Source organism: Rhinichthys klamathensis, unplaced genomic scaffold, assembly GCF_029890125.1.
Source record: "Rhinichthys klamathensis goyatoka isolate OS25496 unplaced genomic scaffold, OSU_Roscu_1.1 h1tg000350l_1, whole genome shotgun sequence".
In the NCBI taxonomy this organism is placed as follows: domain Eukaryota; kingdom Metazoa; phylum Chordata; class Actinopteri; order Cypriniformes; family Leuciscidae; genus Rhinichthys; species Rhinichthys klamathensis.
In genome coordinates this window covers 324,724-345,000 of record NW_026606862.1, presented here as the reverse complement: position 1 = coordinate 345,000, position 20,277 = coordinate 324,724, and the positions used below count along the sequence as shown (strand labels likewise).

Sequence of the window (20,277 nt, the reverse complement as noted above, 5' to 3'; positions counted from 1 at the left end):
TTTAAAGAGACTCACCAAACCACTGCTGAGCAAATAAAAGTCATCGCCTGAGAAAATGCTGCCAGGATAGGAGGAAAACACCTGAGTTTTCCCGGGAATAGTCATCTTTCCTGCAGGAACAGTGATGCAGGCATTACATATGATATAAAGAATGATCGTGATTTTAAGGGTAAAGACTGTAAAAATGCTACGGTGAAAAACTGTAAACTGATTATCAGAAAGTTTCGGAACTACATACGGCGGATAACTGATAGATCTTACCCGTACATTTTACAGTAAATACCGTTAAATTTAAGTGAACGTGAAAAAGAAACAAATCATTGTATAATTTACAGTGAAAAAACATAAATTGGTACAAAACAGATAACTTCAATATTTCGCTAAATTAACATTATATAATGAAATTATTTTATACTGTAAATTTAAGTTAAGTCTATAAAACCTAAAATGTTGCTACCATATTTCTTACGGTACATTTCTAGCAACCACAGCTGCCGTTTATTTTACAATGTAGTATAACATTTGATACAAGCAGAAGTGTGTGTGTCTGTGAACGTTTCTCGCCTGTGGGAGATGTGCGGTAGGCGAAGCTGTATCTCTTCAGGATCCGCAGCATGGACTGGTAGGTGTTCCACGTGTCATGTGACACCAGCAGGTCCTGGCGGCCCGGAAGCACTTTGATGAGAGCGGAGCAGGAGCCGGAGCCCACGGCCCGAGTCCGGCTGGATCTGTTGAGCGCAGACTCCAGGTCCTCCAGGTCTCCTCCCATCTGGAACAGGCTGAACGCACATGCAATAATAATAATAATAATAAGTATAGCTGCGAGCAGCAATTATCGGTGTTCACGCGGTTAAGGCCTTTAACGTTTCACAATAATTCATTGGTCGATGGCAGACATGTTTTTTGAGATGTGTCAATGTGGCATAAACAATCATGGCAGCTCGGACAAAGAAACGGAATGCCAATTTCCAAGTCAATCGGACTAACGGTTGCACAGTTATTACCATTCTCATGTCTTTTCAATTTTATAGCGCCACCGAGTGGCCAATCGCTAATAATAATAATAATAATAATAATAATAATACTACAACAAGAGATTTTGTACATGGACTAAAGAGAAAAAAAGCATGGCTAAACTCACAGGAAGCCGAAGGGGTTGATGGAGAGGCTTCCGGAGGGAAACTCCACCTTCCCGTTATAGCCGTCCTCCAATCCCTGCAGCTGCAGCAGAGACAGGCGGACCTGAAAGAGAACAGGCCATGAACCAGAAGAAGAGGACCTGAGAGAGAACAGGCACATAACTAGAAGAGGACCTGAGAGAGAACAGGCCATGAACCAGAAGAAGAGGACCTGAGAGAGAACAGGCCATGAACCAGAAGAACAGGACCTGAGAGAGAACAGGCATATAACTAGAAGCGGACCTGAGAGAGAACAGGCCATGAACCAGAAGAAGAGGACCTGAGAGAGAACAGGCCATGAACCAGAAGAAGAGGACCTGAGAGAGAACAGGCACATAACTAGAAGAGGACCTGAGAGAGAACAGGCCATGAACCAGAAGAAGAGGACCTGAGAGAGAACAGGCCATGAACCAGAAGAAGAGGACCTGAGAGAGAACAGGCCATGAACCAGAAGAACAGGACCTGAGAGAGAACAGGCATATAACTAGAAGCGGACCTGAAAGAGAACAGGCCATGAACCAGAAGAAGAGGACCTGAGAGAGAACAGGCCATGAACCAGAAGAAGAGGACCTGAGAGAGAACAGGCCATGAACCAGAAGAACAGGACCTGAGAGAGAACAGGCATATAACTAGAAGCGGACCTGAGAGAGAACAGGCCATGAACTAGAAGCGGACCTGAAAGAGAACAGGCCATGAACCAGAAGAAGAGGACCTGAAAGAGAACAGGCCATGAACCAGAAGAAGAGGACCTGAGAGAGAACAGGCCATGAACCAGAAGAAGAGGACCTGAGAGAGAACAGGCTATGAACGAGAAGAAGAGGACCTGAGAGAGAACAGGCATATAACTAGAAGAAGAGGACCTGAGAGAGAACAGGCCATAAACCAGGAGAAGAGGACCTGAGGGAGAACAGGCATATAACTAGAAGCGGACCTGAGAGAGAACAGGCCATGAACTAGAAGCGGACCTGAAAGAGAACAGGCACATAACTAGAAGAGGACCTGAGAGAGAACAGGCACATAACTAGAAGAGGACCTGATAGAGAACAGGCACATAACTAGAAGCGGACCTGAGAGAGAACAGGCCATGAACTAGAAGCGGACCTGAGAGAGAACAGGCCATGAACCAGAAGAAGAGGACCTGAGAGAGAACAGGCCATGAACCAGAAGAAGAGGACCTGAGAGAGAACAGGCCATGAACTAGAAGAAGAGGACCTGAGAGAGAGCAGGCCATGAACCAGAAGAAGAGGACCTGAGAGAGAACAGGCCATGAACGAGAAGAAGAGGACCTGAGAGAGAACAGGCCATGAACCAGAAGAAGAGGACCTGAGAGAGAACAGGCCATGAACGAGAAGAAGAGGACTTGAGAGAGAACAGGCCATGAACTAGAAGAAGAGGACCTGAGAGAGAGCAGGCCATGAACCAGAAGAAGAGGACCTAAGAGAGAACAGGCCATGAACGAGAAGAGAACCTGAGAGAGAACAGGCCATGAATCAGAAGAAGAGGACCTGAGAGAGAACAGGCCATGAACCAGAAGAAGAGGACCTGAGAGAGAACAGGCCATGAACCAGAAGAAGAGGACCTGAGAGAGAACAGGCCATGAACGAGAAGAAGAGGACTTGAGAGAGAACAGGCCATGAACTAGAAGAAGAGGACCTGAGAGAGAGCAGGCCATGAACCAGAAGAAGAGGACCTAAGAGAGAACAGGCCATGAACGAGAAGAGAACCTGAGAGAGAACAGGCCATGAACCAGAAGAAGAGGACCTGAGAGAGAACAGGCCATGAACCAGAAGAAGAGGACCTGAGAGAGAACAGGCCATGAACCAGAAGAAGAGGACCTGAGAGAGAACAGGCCATGAACCAGAAGAAGAGGACCTGAGAGAGAACAGGCCATGAACGAGAAGAAGAGGACTTGTGACACTGATGCAAGCACAACCAATCACTCTTCAGTATGCAAATGAATGCAAGTTGGAAGACCAATCAGTAATGAGTCTGACATACTGCTGTCAGTAGGTGATGAAGGTAATAGATTTCATTAAAGGTGTAATGTTCACACAGGGAGAAACGCTACGCTCTAGTAGAGGGTATGCAGTGACGTCAAGGAAGCGATGTTTGAGAAAGGCCTGTAGGGGAAGCTGTCTTCTTCACACACCTGATGCCAGTACGGTGCGTCCGCATGCGTGTCCATCTGCTGATTGAGCCACTGCAGGTTAGTGCTGATGTAGTCTCTGAGCCGCTGACAGTAGCTGACGTCACGAGCGGACGGCTCACAGTAACCCATCAGTGTGTTCATCCAGTGCTGGGAGATCAGCTGTGGCAGACAGAAGATGAACACTTCAGTTCAAACAAAGCGCCAAAATAAATTAATGTAAAATTAAAATGACTTTGCAAGAGATTATTTGCTGCCATCTTTCTCAATCATACAGTAATGCTAGGAAGCTATGAGCTCTGGCTGAGCTTTGACCTGTCGTTTGTTGTTGATTATGTTCATTATGGATTATGTGTACCTGTGAGGTGACGGAAGCCTCCACGAGTCCGGCTGCATACGCCTGCAGAGAGTCATTATAGACCGCACTGGTGCTGACCTCGAGATACGCCCACCTGACACACACATCAATACAAAGCCGTTTTACTATCATCTACACTGAGAAATAATGCAATTCTTCATGTCACGCATGTTTAGTTTCCGCTATTTTGGACCAAATTAACATTACAGCAACCAGAGACTCGTTCTGCAATTTGAACTTGTGTTTTGTGTATGCTTGTCAGGAAACTCTCTCTTCAATGTCTCTCTTCATGTCCACTTATTATAAGCATATTTGGGCTTGCCTCATATAGCATTTAAGTTTATGGAGTTAATAAAGTGGAGCGCATTGCCGGACCACATCCGTGTGCAGTGTAAATGTCAAACCTGTTAAAGGAGCAGTAAGCGATTTCTGAGAAACGCTGTTGAAAGTGGACCGCGCAGAACAACATACTTGTAGCCAATCAGCTGTAGGGGGCGTGTCCACTCATGATGGGGAGGAGAGAGAGTGAGCCAATCAGCTGTAGGGGGCGTGTCCACTCATGATGGGGGAGGAGAGAGTGAGCCAATCAGCAGTAGGGGGCGTGTCCACTCATGATAGGGAGAAGAGAGAGTGAGCCAATCACAGGTAGGGGGAGTGTCTACTCATGATCGGGGAGGAGAGAAAGTGAGCCAATCAGCAGTAGGGGGCGTGTCCACTCATGATGGGGGAGGAGAGAAAGTGAGCCAATCAGCAGTAGGGGGCGTGTCCACTCATGATGGGGAAGAAGAGAGTGAGCCAATCAGCAGTAGGGGGCATGTCCACTCATGATGGAGGAGGAGAGAGTGAGCCAATCAGCAGTAGGGGGCATGTCCACTCATGATGGAGGAGGAGAGAGTGAGCCAATCACAGGTAGGGGGCATGTCCATTCGTGATGAGGAGAGAGTTAGCCAATCAGCAGTAGGGGGCATGTCCACTCATGATGGGGGAGGAGAGAGAGTGAGCCAATCACAGATAGGGGGCATGTCCATTCGTGATGAGGAGAGAGTTAGCCAATCAGCAGTAGGGGGCATGTCCACTCATGATGGAGGAGAGAGTGAGCCAATCACAGGTAGGGGGCATGTCCATTCGTGATGAGGAGAGAGTTAGCTAATCAGCAGTAGGGGGCATGTCCACTCATGATGGGGGAGGAGAGAGAGTGAGCCAATCAGCAGTAGGGGAAGTGTCCACTCATGATGGGGGAGGAGAGAGAGTGAGCCAATCAGCAGTAGGGGGCGTGTCCACTCATGATGGGGGAGGAGAGTGAGCCAATCAGCAGTAGGGGGTGTGTCCACTCATGATGGGGGAGGAGAGAGAGTGAGCCAATCAGCAGTAGGGGAAGTGTCCACTCATGATGGGGGAGGAGAGAGAGTGAGCCAATCAGCAGTAGGGGAAGTGTCCACTCATGATGGGGGAGGAGAGAGTGAGCCAATCAGCAGTAGGGGGAGTGTCCACTCGTGATGGGGGAGGAGAGAGTGAGCCAATCAGCAGTAGGGGGAGTGTCCACTCATGATTGGGGAGGAGAGAGTGAGCCAATCAGCAGTAGGGGGCGTGTCCACTCATGATGGGGGAGGAGAGAGTGAGCCAATCAGCAGTAGGGGGAGTGTCCACTCGTGATGGGGGAGGAGAGAGAGAGAGCCAATCAGCAGTAGGGGGCGTGTCCACTCATGATGGGGGAGGAGAGAGTGAGCCAATCAGCAGTAGGGGGAGTGTCCACTCGTGATGGGGGAGGAGAGAGTGAGCCAATCAGCAGTAGGGGAAGTGTCCACTCATGATGGGGGAGGAGAGAGTGAGCCAATCAGCAGTAGGGGGAGTGTCCACTCGTGATGGGGGAGGAGAGAGAGAGCCAATCAGCAGTAGGGGGCGTGTCCACTCATGATGGGGGAGGAGAGAGAGTGAGCCAATCAGCAGTAGGAGGAGTGTCCACTCATGATGGGGGAGAGAGAGTGAGCCAATCAGTAGTAGGGGGCGTGTCCACTCATGATGGGGGAGGAGAGAGAGTGAGCCAATCAGCAGTAGGGGGCGTGTCCACTCATGATGGGGGAGGAGAGAGAGTGAGCCAATCAGCAGTAGGGGGCGTGTCCACTCATGATGGGGGAGGAGAGAGAGTGAGCCAATCAGCAGTAGGGGGCGTGTCCACTCATGATGGGGGAGGAGAGAGAGTGAGCCAATCAGCAGTAGGGGGCGTGTCCACTCATGATGGGGGGTAGAGAGTTAATCTTTTAAACTGACACGTGTCGTTTGTTCAGAGACTGTAGTGCTCGTAAATGTAATAAATATATTATTAGACATTTTAAATGTTCGTCCGCATTTCTCCCTCGTTTTGGGAGTTTGTTGTCATATAGGGTTATATTTTTTAAATACATCAAGTTGCCCTCATTTTAATATTCATGTATCTGTACGAGTGTGTTGCAGGTCTGTGTTTTATTGGTTGTCGTCTCCTTTTCCCGCCCTCTACTCTCCCACAGCTTTACACACCCATTTCTCAAGTCTTTTTCAGTTCTGAGTTGTGAGTAGCTGCATTTCCACTGCCTGGCCTAAAGCGAGCAGCTAGAACACGTTCTGTCAGGGCATCTCGTCTCTTTATACCGCACTGTCTGATGTCCATATTTAGCTATGCATATGTCATAAAATAAAGCAACTCCGGTTTTTCGAGAGCTTCCTCGGTTTCTCTGACTGAAAATATAACTGTGTTGGAAGAGAGTGCTAAGGCTCCTCACGGCGTATATTTGGTGGCATATTTGTAGAAATGATTGTTCTTTCTAAGTGTGATTTAAATAGCTGTGACTACAAATAACAGAAACAGACACGACTGAATAAATACTTTTGTGATTTAACGGTAAATACCACTTTATTTCTGTGTGACTAATGTGCAATATTGACAAGTCAATTCCTTATGATTAATGTATCACTTTTTATTGTAAACGTGGTAAAACATTGATGCTTGGGTTTTAAATCTTTTAGCAAACAACAAAAATGCCAACAAACGGTTGCTTTTATCATGTTCATTTCGAGATCTCGCTAGTTTCCAGTGATTTTCTTCTGAAGAGTTCTCTGATAAAACTTCCACTTGTTGGTGAAGTGATGGGTTTGTGTGACGCTGCTCCAGAGAGGCGTGTTACGGGTGTGTTTTAGTGGAGCGCCTGAGGGGGAACGCAGTGTGTTTTGGGCTCGGTGCTCCAGGAGGCTATTAGCCCGTTTAAAGCCCCGGCTCGCACTGGCCCCACAGTGGACACACGGCTACTCGCCAGCCTTAAACAGGGGTTTCATGACATCTTAAGAGGAATAACACGCTGGTTGGGTTAAAAGTAACAACGTGTTTTCCTTATCTAGACACATAGATGTGTTAAGAAATAAAACACGTCTGTTTTAAGAGTCAGTGGGAGCCAGAAAACACCCACATCTCTGTTTAGTGCAACAACAGCCACAAAGCTGCCGAGAATCAGCGCTGGTGTTTCGAGAACGGGACTGAGACGACAACTTCAACAAGGTTAAATGTGAAAAGTAATCGGGGAGGGCGTCGTGTCATCAGCAGATCTTTTAAACGCGTCTCTTCTCCAGCTCTTCCAGGGTCAGCGGATCCCGGTACGACTGCGTTAGCTGGCACCATCACCACAACCTCACGCTGTAAGTCTCTCCGTCTAATGTGTGTTAAAGTCATTGTTTTACACACCAGTTACAATAAACTGGGCGGGTTAATCTTCAACGAAAACAACGTTTTTATTTTTGGGTCACTTATTGTTTTATATGTGAATAAAAGCATAAATTAAATCTGTTCATCATGTAAAGCGATTGAGTCTTCAAAAATTTGGAAAACCTTGACTTTGGATTAGTTTTACAATGTCTTTATGAACTTTCTGAAGCGTCAAAGTAGTAGTTGAGTACTGTCAACGGAGGGATCAGAAACCTCTCTCACTTCATCAAGAATATCTTAACTTGTGTTCTAAAGGTGAACGGAAGTCTTACAGGTTTGGAACGACATGAGGGTGAATAAATAAGGACTGAAATTTCCTTTTTGGATGGTGAACTAACCCTTCAAAAGAACAGATTGTCTGGCAAGCAACTGACTATAATACCCCTCTGAGAGACAATACAAATCTTTCTGCTGTCGTGTCAATAGAAATACATTCGTGTAATTTAGAACTTTTGTAATTTCTATTAGAGATTTCAGTTTGATTTTTTTCCCTTGATCAATTCATATGATAGCCTATATATTCTCTTAATAATAATAATAATAATAATAATTTTATTTATAATGCGCTTTCTGATGGTAAGAGATTGTTTTGTGCTTATAGGTGAAAGCACAATAATTCTGTTAAAATGTAAAAATCTATTTCTCAAATGACAACAATTGCTGTGATTATAATGATGAGCAAAACAATCGTTATCAATTTAACCAGTTTTCATTGACTAAAACTAGAGTAAAATGCGACAACATTTAGTCGACTAAAACTACATTATATATATGAATATTATATTGTAAAAAATGAAAATAAACGTTAAAAAAAAAAATCGCAGCAGCACTATAAATAAAATAAAACAATCTCGTGTTTTTAACAACGCATTCTGTGTGAACCGGCATTAAGTGTTTTAATGATACGATAAAAGAGCAGCTTTGATATTGTGACATCATTGTGACATGTTGCTTCATATTGTTCATAATCTGTCCAGCAGTGAAAGCATGGATCCGATCATCATCGGCACAATAATGGGGGGGATCGTGGCTCTCGCTATCATCGTCGCCATGACCTGCTGCTGTCTCAGAAACAGTGAGTGCTTCCCACAGAAATCAGTCCTGTGCTTCTTAAACACACATTTGAGTGATAATGAGGGATGCTATATTACAGTTTTTCTTGATTGCTTAAAATTTCAAAACCATAACGCCATTTATCAAAAAGCACACCCATTTCCCTAAACTATAAACACTATTCCCCGGGTCACTGCAAAACTCTACACGCAAATCCCTTCATTTCTCATTGCCTACACCATGTTGTCATTTAGAAAGCACTAGCATTCAATCTTGTTAAATCAAGTCAGCACAGCTTCAGCTCAGTTATCACACAATTACCCAGGTGGAAACACTAAGAGTCAAAGTTGATCACACACCAATCAGAACCTTCAATATTAGGGCTGGGCGATATGGCTGAAAACTGTATCACGATATCAGTGTTTCATATCGGTCGATATCGATAATTATTGATTTTTTTTATGACCCATTTAAAATAAGGACCAGGAGAAAAAATATATATTACATTTAAACATTTTTATTTTAAACTTAACCTTCCTCTGATTACAATCCCAAGACAGAAATGTCAACACAACCATGGAAAACTCAAACAATTAAAATGTAAACATAAGTCTAAATTCACAATCAGACCTGCAAACTCCTCAGAGTAAAAAAGGTGACAGTGGCGCGGCGGGACGTGGGTGAGGGGGGGTTGTGATCGTATGTGCCCCCTGCTTGATTTTTTTTTTTTTTGAGACATCACGGTTCGGTACGATTTCGGTACAATGGAGTGAAAAGCAAAACAGAAATATAGAAGGCATTTTTATAAATGTCTTAAGCCTTGTATTTTGTAAATAAGTTTTATTAATAAAGGCATAGAACCAGTTTATTTATAGTGCACTGATAATAGTTTTATATAATTGGTTTATTAATTAAACTAATAAAAAGATAGATATGAGATATGTTTGGTAATTGTACCTGAATGAATTTAAAATTAATTTGCTATATTTCAGATCAATATATTTGTTTTCCTTAATTTTAATTAACCCTAACTTTATTCTCAGCAGAATTATAAATAATTGATTTCCGTATAAAATAATCTACCAACACATTTCACTTTCTTTTTTAATCAACGTGTAACTTAAAAATAAACAGATTAGTGCTCTGTTTTGAGGACAAGAAATGAAAACCAATGCGATATGATGAATGTCCAAAAGATGGAACACACAGACTGTTTTAAAAAGGGTTGGATAAATATGTTTTGCTTTTAAAACGGTGTGTGACAGTTGTAGGTTACAGTTTGACAAGAAATACAGTGTGACAAAAGCACAATGTTGTGTTTTATTGCGAGTATAGGCCTACACAAATATAAGTAAACACTTTGCAGACTGAATGACGGAGTATGTTTTTATGTCTCCACTGTTCGATCGCGCCCGCGTGCCTCTCTCTCTCGCGCCCGTGCCTACTCTCTCTCTCTCTCGCCACACACACACAGACACTCCAGCATTGCAATCTTGACATCGCAGCCTGTTCATTATGCTGTGTTCACATCAAACGCGAATAGAGCGAATTATCCAATAATGTTTCGCAACTCTAGCCTGCATGGCATGCAGATGAAGGGCACTCATTTTCTGCTTATCAATCGCCGGTTACTGAAGAAGAACCCAGCAGCACGAGACAACGATGGCGCAACAAAACTGACACGTTACATGATTGCCTGAGCGTGTCACTCCCTACGTTGCTAGGTTACCAGAGAGCGAGTGCCTTTGTTAATGCAACCAAACTTGCTTCGCAACCTGTGGTTTCTTCCGACGAAGAAAAAAAATATCGAACGTTTTATCGAACACATTTTTTATTGATATCGATCACGTGTCTATCGCGATACATATCGTTATCGTTTTATCGCCCAGCCCTATTCAATATAGATAAAAGGGCCAGAGTCAATGTGGATGAATCACACACACACACACACACTCACACACACTCACACCAGAGACTGAGCGTCCGTGAGCGGGACAGAATCGCAGCATTTATCCAATGACCGTCTAGTTTCGAAGCACTGGAAAAAACTGTTGAAAGAATCCCCACTGAGGCAGTGGACGCTGGGCTGAACAGGGGAATGCAGTGACGCTACGGGAGTGTATGAGAAGGAGATCGAGTCAGCCGACCTGCTATTATGTAGCTGATTCTGAACAAACTCGTCTTCGAGGTGAACGTGTTCTAATGCATTTTTAGTCAATAAAATATTAACACAAAATGTGTGTGGTCCCACCCAAATTGGATGACTAGTAATTTCCTACTTCTAAATTCTGAAAAGACAGAGATTCTAATTATTGGACAAAAAACTTCCACACGTAATAACCCAGAATACTGTCTAACACTTGATGGCTGCTCTGTCAAGTCTTCGTCGTCGGTTAGGAACCTGGGTGTGCTCTTTGATACCAACCTTTCTTTTGAAAGTCACGTGTCTAGTATCTGTAAAACCGCATTTTTCCATCTTAAAAATATATCTAAAATACGCCATATGCTCTCATTGGGAAATGCGGAACAATTAGTTCATGTGTTCATGACCTCAAGGCTAGATTATTGTACTGCTCTACTGGGTGGTTGCCCTGCACGCTTAATAAACAAACTACAGCTAGTTCAAAACGCCGCAGCTCGAGTTCTTACCAGAACCAGGAACTATGACCATATTAGCCCGGTTCTGTCAACACTGCATTGGCTCCCTATTAAACATCGTATAAATTTTAAAATATTGTTGATTACTTACAAAGCACTAAATGGTTTAGCTCCGCAGTACTTGAGCGAGCTCTTAACGCATTATAGTCCTTCACGTCTATTGCGATCTCAAAATTCCGTCCAGTTGATAATACCTAGAATATCTAAATCGACTGCAGGCGGTAGATCCTTTTCCTATTTAGCACCAAAACTTTGGAACAGTCTTCCTACCATTGTCCGGGAAGCAGACACACTCTGTCAGTTCAAAGCTAGACTAAAAACACATCTCTTTGACCTAGCATTCACATAATACATTATAGACTTCTATAATTCAATGTTAGGCTGCATAGATTAGGTCAGCCGGAACTGGGAACACTTCCCTTAAATCTTGATGTACTCGTTACATCATAAGAAGAATGGCATCTACGCTAATATTAGTGTCTTTGTTTATCCCGAGGTTTTCCCGCAGCCTGCCGAATCCAGGCCGTGTCCAGATCTGACGAAGGAGATTCGCCTGGACCCGATGACAATGCAGTGCTGAAGTATCCACTATCCTCTCCCTATGGAGGATCCCTTTCCCACTCTACAGATAAAGCGCTGTGAATTCCGGCTCGCGTACCCCGAAGTGATAAAATAAAACAAAATTCTGTATCAAAATTTATAGGCAAGAAAAGTAGTTTGTTTAGGCTGGGTTGTATGAATTACAAACCTGCGCACATATTTTCAAAAGCACATAACTATAGAATTCTGAATGAGCATGTGAACGCCGTCAGCGTTAATCACAGGTTCCCGTTTAAAGTCTGATCATTTCGACGGAGGTGAATCAATCAAAGTTAACTTTAGCTGGAAGTAACATTATTCAAGAACCGCTATAACGCCAAAACAATCTGTTACCTTAAATGATATGTTTATCTCTGTAAAGCTGCTTTGAAACAATCCATTGTTAAAAGCGCTATATAAATGAAGATGACTTGACTTGGTCGAGCCAGCCGAGAGGTGGAGCCTTTCTCCGGCTTTACATTGCACCTCCACAAGCCCTTCCCTTCCCTGTCCTGTCGTGCTTCTCGACTGCTGGGTGATGTCTGTGGGGACCCGGCCGTGACCACGGCCTGCTATGCCTTCACTCGCACAACAGAGTCAGACTGCAGTTTCTTTAATCCAACTCAGAGGAAAACTGCAACTTTACCATTACTGAATGGGCAACCATCAACTCTTCCGATTCGTTAATTCGTTACACTGTGCTGTTACAACACACACATGCACTGAATGCTTCCATTTTGTAATAAGGATGTGTTACAGTTAGAGTAATCATACTTCTGTTTTTCTAGGACGCAGAAATGAAACAGGCATGCAAGTGGACGTCCCCCCCGCTGCCATGCTAGCGCTAATATAGCCTGTGACGCGGACGAGACTCCGGCCTGACCCAGACCACAGACGGCATGCTGGCCGGAGTATCTGTGTGTGTGTGTGTGTGTGGTCTGGTGTACAGTACATTAAGGAATGAATAAATAAATGTGCCAATGTATCCATTGGTTATGTCTTGTGTTCATCATGTGAAAGGTGTGTGTGATGTCTGAGGGCTGGTTTGGGTTTCAGCAAGAGTGGAGAGCTTCAGTTTGACCCGAGAATAGGATGTTTGGGGAACTGGGTGAGGCGTTATGGATGTGTGTTTAGAGTTTAGAGAATACGAGCCATTGTTTCAAGAAATGCGTTTAAGCAATCGAGAAAAACTGTAAACACTCAGACTGAGTGATAATGGAAATGAGGGACGGTATATTATTTAGGGAGGTTGCGAAATGCAATTCTGAAATGTTGTTTTCCCCACAGGTGGTTGAGGATCATTACCCAGCATTCCCTCTGCTGACTGCGCCTCACTAGATGCGGATCCTTCAAGACCAGCGATGCCTTTTACTCTATTCTTTCTTCTTTTATTTCTCCTTTCTGTTTTTGTTCAGTGGCAGTTTTCCATCTTATTCAGCTTTAGTGTTTTAACAGTGCTGAAGTTGTATCGAGTGTTTAATGCAGGTGGATTGTAAACACTCAAAATTGTACAGATTAAAATATTGAGTAACAAAGACTAAAAATCACTACTACGTTTTTTTATTTATTTTTGTTAGTTTTGTTGATTAATGTGTTGGTTAGTTTCAATGTTAAGGTTTCCGCTACAGATGTCTTAAGTTACTTTTAGCCGAATCCGGCCGATAGCGGGAGCAGAATCCAGTATGGCTGTGTTTAGAGGACGTGTGAACATGTTTTCTCTTCTGACGGTGTAGATGTGAGATTTCCCACAGTCCTCTTCTGTCCAACATGTGCATGCTCACAGTTAAAACACAAACCAGTGCTCGTACTGTTATTATTCATCTACAGGAATAGAGTATATTAGATATATTCTACTCCTTTTATTTATGTATTTGAATATTTTTAAATGCAGTGTATACTTTTTGCCCATAATTTAAAAAAAAATAGTAGAGATTATTTTAACTGTTTTAAATATGATGTTGAGTATATGTTGTAAATATGATCCTACAGTACATTTCCTGTTAAATTTATATATATTATATAAGGCACTCCGTGCCTTTTCACTCGTATGCAGACGATACTCAAATCTATCTGCCTTTCAAGCGCACAGACACAAAAGGCCTAGAAACCCTATTTGCTTGCTTACACGACATCGAATCCTGGATGTCCTCAAAGTTTTTACATTTAAAGGCTATTGTGTTCGGGCCCTCTGTAGGAAATGCAAACCTGTATTCCTACATCAAACCCACGGTTAAAAGTCTGGGGAGTTACTTTGGATTCCTCCCTTAAGCTGGATAAACATGGCCTGACAAGCCAGACCCACATCAAGATGTCGAGTCTGGGAACACACCCTTGGCAGGGCTCAATCCGAGGGCCGGGATTAATGGTTCAAATCCCCTCTGCACGCAATAGGATAGCGCTACAACCAGCCAGAGCAACGAAGCAGGTGACGTAGTCAGAGCCACTATGCATGCGTTTCCCCACCAGCGGAGCTAGTTGATAGATCAAACTTTTTCTCCGTCTGCAAAACTCCAAACACATCTTCCTTTTTTAAGAATGACTTCAGTGCCGTTCCTTTGTTCTTTTCTCAGAGAAAAGCTTAACTCCAAGTCTTCCAGAGTCGCGGCCAAAGCTGATGTGAAAGGCCGCTGTTCGCCAGCCATACATTTCCAAGTAGCGGCGAATTCACGAGGAACCGTCGCAACTCTGCCGTCATTGTGTTAAGCCCGCCCACCGACTCTATACACGACGTGATTGGCCTGACTAGAGCTCGCAAGCCAACGGAGAGTTGCTAGACATAACTGGCTGCAAAATAAAATGTGCTGCCACTAGGGTGCGTCCCGATTTCTAGGCTAGGATAAACACAAACACAGAAATCAAGCTTTTTACACCTGAAGCTTTTATCTAGAGTAAAGTCTTTCCTATCACCTAAAGAGCTTGAAAGAGTCACACATGCTTGCGTTCGATCCCGCCTGGATTACTGTAATTCTTTATATGCAGGAATATCCCAGTTTTCCATTACAAGGCTTCAAATGGCTCAAAATTCCTAACTGGGGTTCGCAAACATGAACATATTACTCCTATTTTAATGTCTCTTAACTGGTTGCCAGTGTGTCATAATTGATTTTAAAATATTGTTGTTTGTTTTCAAATCCTTAAATGGTCTTGCACCCTCTTACCTATCTGAACTTTGACCTTTGAGCGTGCCCGGTAGGTTCCTACAGTCCACAAGCAGTTATAATCTGTCCCAGCCAGATTCCCGATGTAAATCGAGAGGGGGTCGTGCTTTCGCAGTGGTCGGTCCTAGCTTCCCCTTATCCTCGAGATTCCTGTCCTCTTTACACGAGTTTAAGGTTTAAAGCTACACTGTGTCATTTTTTTTATGATTCTTAGCAAAAAAAAAAACTTTCTTCTTTCAAAATTATAAGTGCTCATTAATGTGTAATCACTTCTACCAACTAATCAAGTATTCTTGGAATGGGAGGGGCTAGAAAGTAATATTCAGTTGTAGTCATACAATTTCACCGTTAGATGGGAGATAATCCCACACAGTGTAGCTTTAAGTTAAAGTTTTATCTTTTTGACTGGGCATTTCACAAAATCTCAAAATGTTATGGTTTTATTACATTATATGTTAATAGTTTATTTTGCTCCTTATTTCATGTTTCCTGGACTTTTACCTTTTAAAGCACAGTGGTCAACTTCTGTTGTTTATTTGTGCCATATAAATAAAATAAAATGAAATGAAGCCCCTGTCTTACAGATCATTAACTAAAAATAGTTGTTACTTAACGCTTTAAATGATCGATCTGCACTCCTGCACTCTGTAGATCAATACATTCATTGACAATTATGTCACAAGAAATGCGACATCGCAGATCTGATCTGATAGATGCTTACAACACTTATCGACGAATAATACGAGATATGGCTTTTGATATTTCTTTAAATTTTATATACTCGCATTAGTCCAATATCAAAACAACTGTACCGCAGTCCTGAATCACATTCGCAAATTACCTCATATACTATATGACCCTGTGTTCATAATGTGTTTGTAAAGGTATTCGTGAATCGTGACTGTAATGATAGTGGGACATTCGTTTATGAAGGTATTCATTCATTCACTGTCTCACCCAGTGTTGTTGATGTCGTTGGTGAAGTGTGTGTGTGTGTGTGTATTTTCACCCAGTGTTGTTGGTGTCGTTGGTGAAGTGTGTGTGTGTGTGTGTGTGTGTGTGTGTATTCTCACCCAGTGTTGTTGATGTCGTTGGTGAAGTTGGCGACTGCGACCGAGCCCGGCTGAAATCCCTCTTTCAGGAACAGATTAGATGTTTTCTCATCATAGAGCGCAGAGTAGATCTGAGCCCATGACACTGTCACGTTTAAAACACAGATTACACACACAAACAAGCGACGGCACGCCATTGAACCTCCAGAAACACTCTTCTCCTTTTCTTCTGAGGTTTAATGGTGTTTGGTAAACTAGTTTAACTGTGACACAGCCACCATCTGGACGGGAGCGCGCGGGCACGTGATTCTTGCTGTCCCAATCTATTCCGCGCTGTCAGTCAATTTCAGTTTCACTTCATCTGCTTTTTGGCTGATAAAAGCTTTTAGGAAGCCAGCAGGAGCTGCGGGGCTAAAATTCATTTTTATAATCTTTAGATGAATTAAAAATGAGTGATATTATGCAGGAAAATTAGCTGTCATCTTTCTTTCTTTCCTTTAATTGAAGGAACGATAACACTTTGCGGGGTGACACGTCTAGAAGAGTCATCATTGGCTCTGTTAACTGTTTAACATCACCAGACCTCGGTGTGCTCATGGAGGACCACTGACATGACCTTGAGGATTTAACAATCGGATGACAGGCGATCAGAGATTTGCATGATATGCATGCACTTACTTCCATATGGCCTATATGTTCTACAATAAACTGCATAATAATTTCCACATTAGACGCTGTATAAAACAATAGTAAGTTAATAATAAAATGAAAACAGACTTCAATAAATGAGCCTACATTTCTTATTTCTAGAATGCAAATAAAATCATTTAAAACCAGCAAATCACACTGGATTAGCCTATGTAGTAAATAAATATTTATGCATTACAAATCATTTGAATAATAAGTACCCTTTTCCAGCAGATTAAGATTTGTGTTACTCTCCACTTATTACAGTAAATAATTATTCAAATGATTTGTAATGCATAAATAATAATTACCCTTTACCAGCAGATTAAGGTTTGTGTTACTCTGTAGGCCTACTAGTTGTAAAGTTATATTAAACTACTCGAGAGAAAAAAAATGTGTGTACTACATGATACGTATGTTATGATGAAAATTTTATTGCATTTTTGTTCCTGAAATTCCCCCTTCTCCTCGGATCAGGATAATTCTGTTTTTCCCAAGCTTACTACAAAGTTGGTCAGGAGGGAGAGTTTGTAGAGTCCCGTGAGGCAGAACGACCCAGGTGTGTGTGTGTGTGTGTGAGAGAGAGAGAGAGAGTTTGTGTGTGTGTGCGTGTGTGTGTGTGTGTGAGAGTGAGAGAGAGAGTTTGTGTGTGAGTGAGTGTGTGTGTGAGTGTGTGTGTGTGTGTGTGTGAGTGAGTGAGTGTAAGTGTGTGTGTGTGAGAGTGAGTGTAAGTGTGTGTGTGTGTGTGATAGAGTGAGTGAGTGAGTGTGTGTGTGTGTGTGTGTGTGTGTGTGAGAGTGAGTGAGTGTGTGTGTGTGTGTGAGTGAGTGAGTGAGTGAGTGAGTGAGTGAGTGAGTGTAAGTGTGTGTGTGTGTGTGTGTGTGAGTGAGTGTAAGTGTGTGTGTGTGTGAAACGCTATTTCATGCATAGTGAGTTTTTTACACTGTTAAAGAGTTGGATTCCCATTCTAAACATGGACAAAGTTTCAAAAATTAAGTTGTACGTTTGATTGAGTATTTCTGTTCTCAAAATACTCCTTCCTGGTTGTCACAAGTTTCGGAAAGTTTTTTTCGAGTATGGGCGCGTATGACGTCAGATGCGCCGGAATGTCCTTATTCGGTCCTAAGGGCACTGCTCTCGGAAGGGCGCGCGCAGCTGTAGAGCGATAGCCGTAACCTGTGCCCATCAAAGCGCTGTGCATCGGCTGCGCTGCAATATGTCACCAAAGATTCAAAGAAGTGTGTTTTCGGTTGCCAAGGCAAGACAACACTGCAGAGATTCCCAAAGAATCAGGCGTTAGGGGACCAGTGGATGGAGTTTGTTTTTCCAGAACATCAACACAGTTGTGCAAGTGTTCTTGTTTGTTCCATGCATTTCGAGGATGATTGTTTTTATAAACAAGGCCCAGTTCGAAGCCGGATTTGCTAATCGTTTAGTTCTCAAGGATGGATCAGTCCCAACACTAAAGGTTAACGGTCTTGCGTTGGAACCGCAGGCGGTGAGTAGAACTGCTTCAAATATCTGTGTGTGTCTATCGGCGTGTAACTTAAGCTCAGCAAGTAGGCTAAACAACATGATCACGTATAGTTAATGTATCTGAGCATGCGATGTATGTGGTGTGTTCGTTTAAATACATATGTTTAGGTGGCTACTGTAGGTGTCTGTCTGTTTATTGTAAAACCAAATCATGTCTTCATAAACCACGAGTAGACACACAAATGTTCTAAAACTTCGCGCGCTCGTGATTATTTAGCTCCGCCCACACGGCACGCCTCCACCCGCTCGGCTTTTTCCGGAAAGACTCGGTACAGCCTATCTTTCTTTTATAAATATAATAAAACTAAAGACTTTTTGGAGATATGATGGATGCAATATTACTCTATAGGTACTCAAGATTAACATGAGATTGACTGAAACTGAGTGTTTCACCCCCCCTTTAAAAGAGATGAGGAGGAAGGGCAGGTGAACTGGGTAACTATGGTGACAAATGACTGGTGGGAAACATAGGAACAAAGGAAACAAGCATAAAAAAAAATAAAAAACAGGAAACAAGGAAAATCCAACTGAAAGTCCAAGAACACAAGCAAACCTGCAGTCACACGATCCTTCGGAGATCAACAGGAGTAGGACTGTAAAAAAGCACTACTGAGTTTTTTAGTGTTGTATTCTTCATTGTTAGTAAATAACTTTGGCTGATGATTTGTGATTTGCTAAACCAATGTGTGTGAACTAGTGTGTACCCTGATTTATCACAGACACAGAAGAGCCAGCTTTACTCCTGCTCCGACTGGGTTCCACTGGGACGAAGGCACAACAGCTCTGTGTAATTACATGAAATTAGATCCAACTTTATTGTCATTGTGCAGAGTACAGTAGAGCCAATGAAATACAGAAGCATCTAACCGGAAGTGCAAAGACCTATATAAATATATTCAAATATAAAACATTACTGTTGTAAGTTGCAATTTGATTCATCCGTGCATGTAAACAGTGATTACGGCTCGTGGACCCCTCCTGGCGGACGCTAGACCAGACACCCGCGGGTCACCGGACGCTAGACCAGACACCCTCGGGTCACCGGACGCTAGTCCAGACACCCTCGGGTCACCGGACGCTAGTCAAGACACACACCCTCGGGTCACCGGACGCTAGTCCAGACACCCTCGGGTCACCGGACTAGTCCAGTCCAGACACCCTCGGGTCACCGGACGCTAGTCCAGACACCCTCGGGTCACCGGACGCTAGTCCAGACACCCTCAGGTCACCGGACGCTAGTCAAGACACCCTCGGGTCACCGGACGCTAGACCAGACACCCTCGGGTCACCGGACGCTAGTCAAGACACCCTCGGGTCACCGGACGCTAGACCAGACACCCTCGGGTCACCGGACGCTAGTCAAGACACCCTCGGGTCACCGGACGCTAGACCAGACACCCTCGGGTCACCGGACGCTAGTCCAGACACCCTCGGGTCACCGGACGCTAGTCCTGACACCCTCGGGTCACCGGACGCTAGTCCAGACACCCTCGGGTCACCGGACGCTAGTCCAGACACCTTCGGGTCACCGGACGCTAGACCAGACACCCTCGGGTCACCGGACGCTAGACCAGACACCCTCGGGTCACCGGACGCTAGTCCAGACACCCTCGGGTCACCGGACTAGTCCAGTCCAGACACCCTCGGGTCACCGCACGCTAGTCCAGACACCCTCGGGTCACCGGACGCTAGTCCAGACACCCTCGGGTCACCGGCCGCTAGTCCAGACACCCTCGGGTCACTGGACGCTAGTCCAGACACCCTCGGGTCACCGGACGCTAGTCCAGACACCCTCGGGTCACCGGACGCTAGACCAGACACCCTCGGGTCACCGGACGCTAGTCCAGACACCCTCGGGTCACCGGACGCTAGTCCAGACACCCTCGGGTCACCGGACGCTAGACCAGACACCCTCGGGTCACCGGACGCTAGACCAGACACCCTCGGGTCACCGGACGCTAGACCAGACACCCTCGGGTCACCGGACGCTAGACCCCGGACGCTAGACCAGACACCCTCGGGTCACCGGACGCTAGTCCAGACACCCTCGGGTCACCGGACGCTAGACCAGACACCCTCGGGTCACCGGACGCTAGACCAGACACCCTCGGGTCACCGGACGCTAGACCAGACACCCTCGGG

At 44.2% G+C, this 20,277-nt stretch overlaps 1 protein-coding gene across 1 annotated transcript in view; it reads right to left on the bottom strand.

Annotated features, from left to right (window-relative positions):
* Window positions 1-16,161, bottom strand: part of plbd2 (phospholipase B domain containing 2) — a 36,360-nt gene extending 20,199 nt beyond the window's left edge. The window contains exons 1-6 of the mRNA XM_056232612.1: window positions 15,934-16,161; window positions 3,683-3,776; window positions 3,328-3,486; window positions 1,142-1,242; window positions 565-779; window positions 16-110 (exon numbers count right to left, since the gene is read on the bottom strand). Coding sequence (XP_056088587.1) covers window positions 16-110; window positions 565-779; window positions 1,142-1,242; window positions 3,328-3,486; window positions 3,683-3,776; window positions 15,934-16,109 — 840 coding nt within the window. The 5' untranslated portion in view covers window positions 16,110-16,161. The remainder of the gene's footprint in view (window positions 1-15; window positions 111-564; window positions 780-1,141; window positions 1,243-3,327; window positions 3,487-3,682; window positions 3,777-15,933) is intronic.
* Between the last annotated feature and the right edge of the window lie 4,116 nt (window positions 16,162-20,277).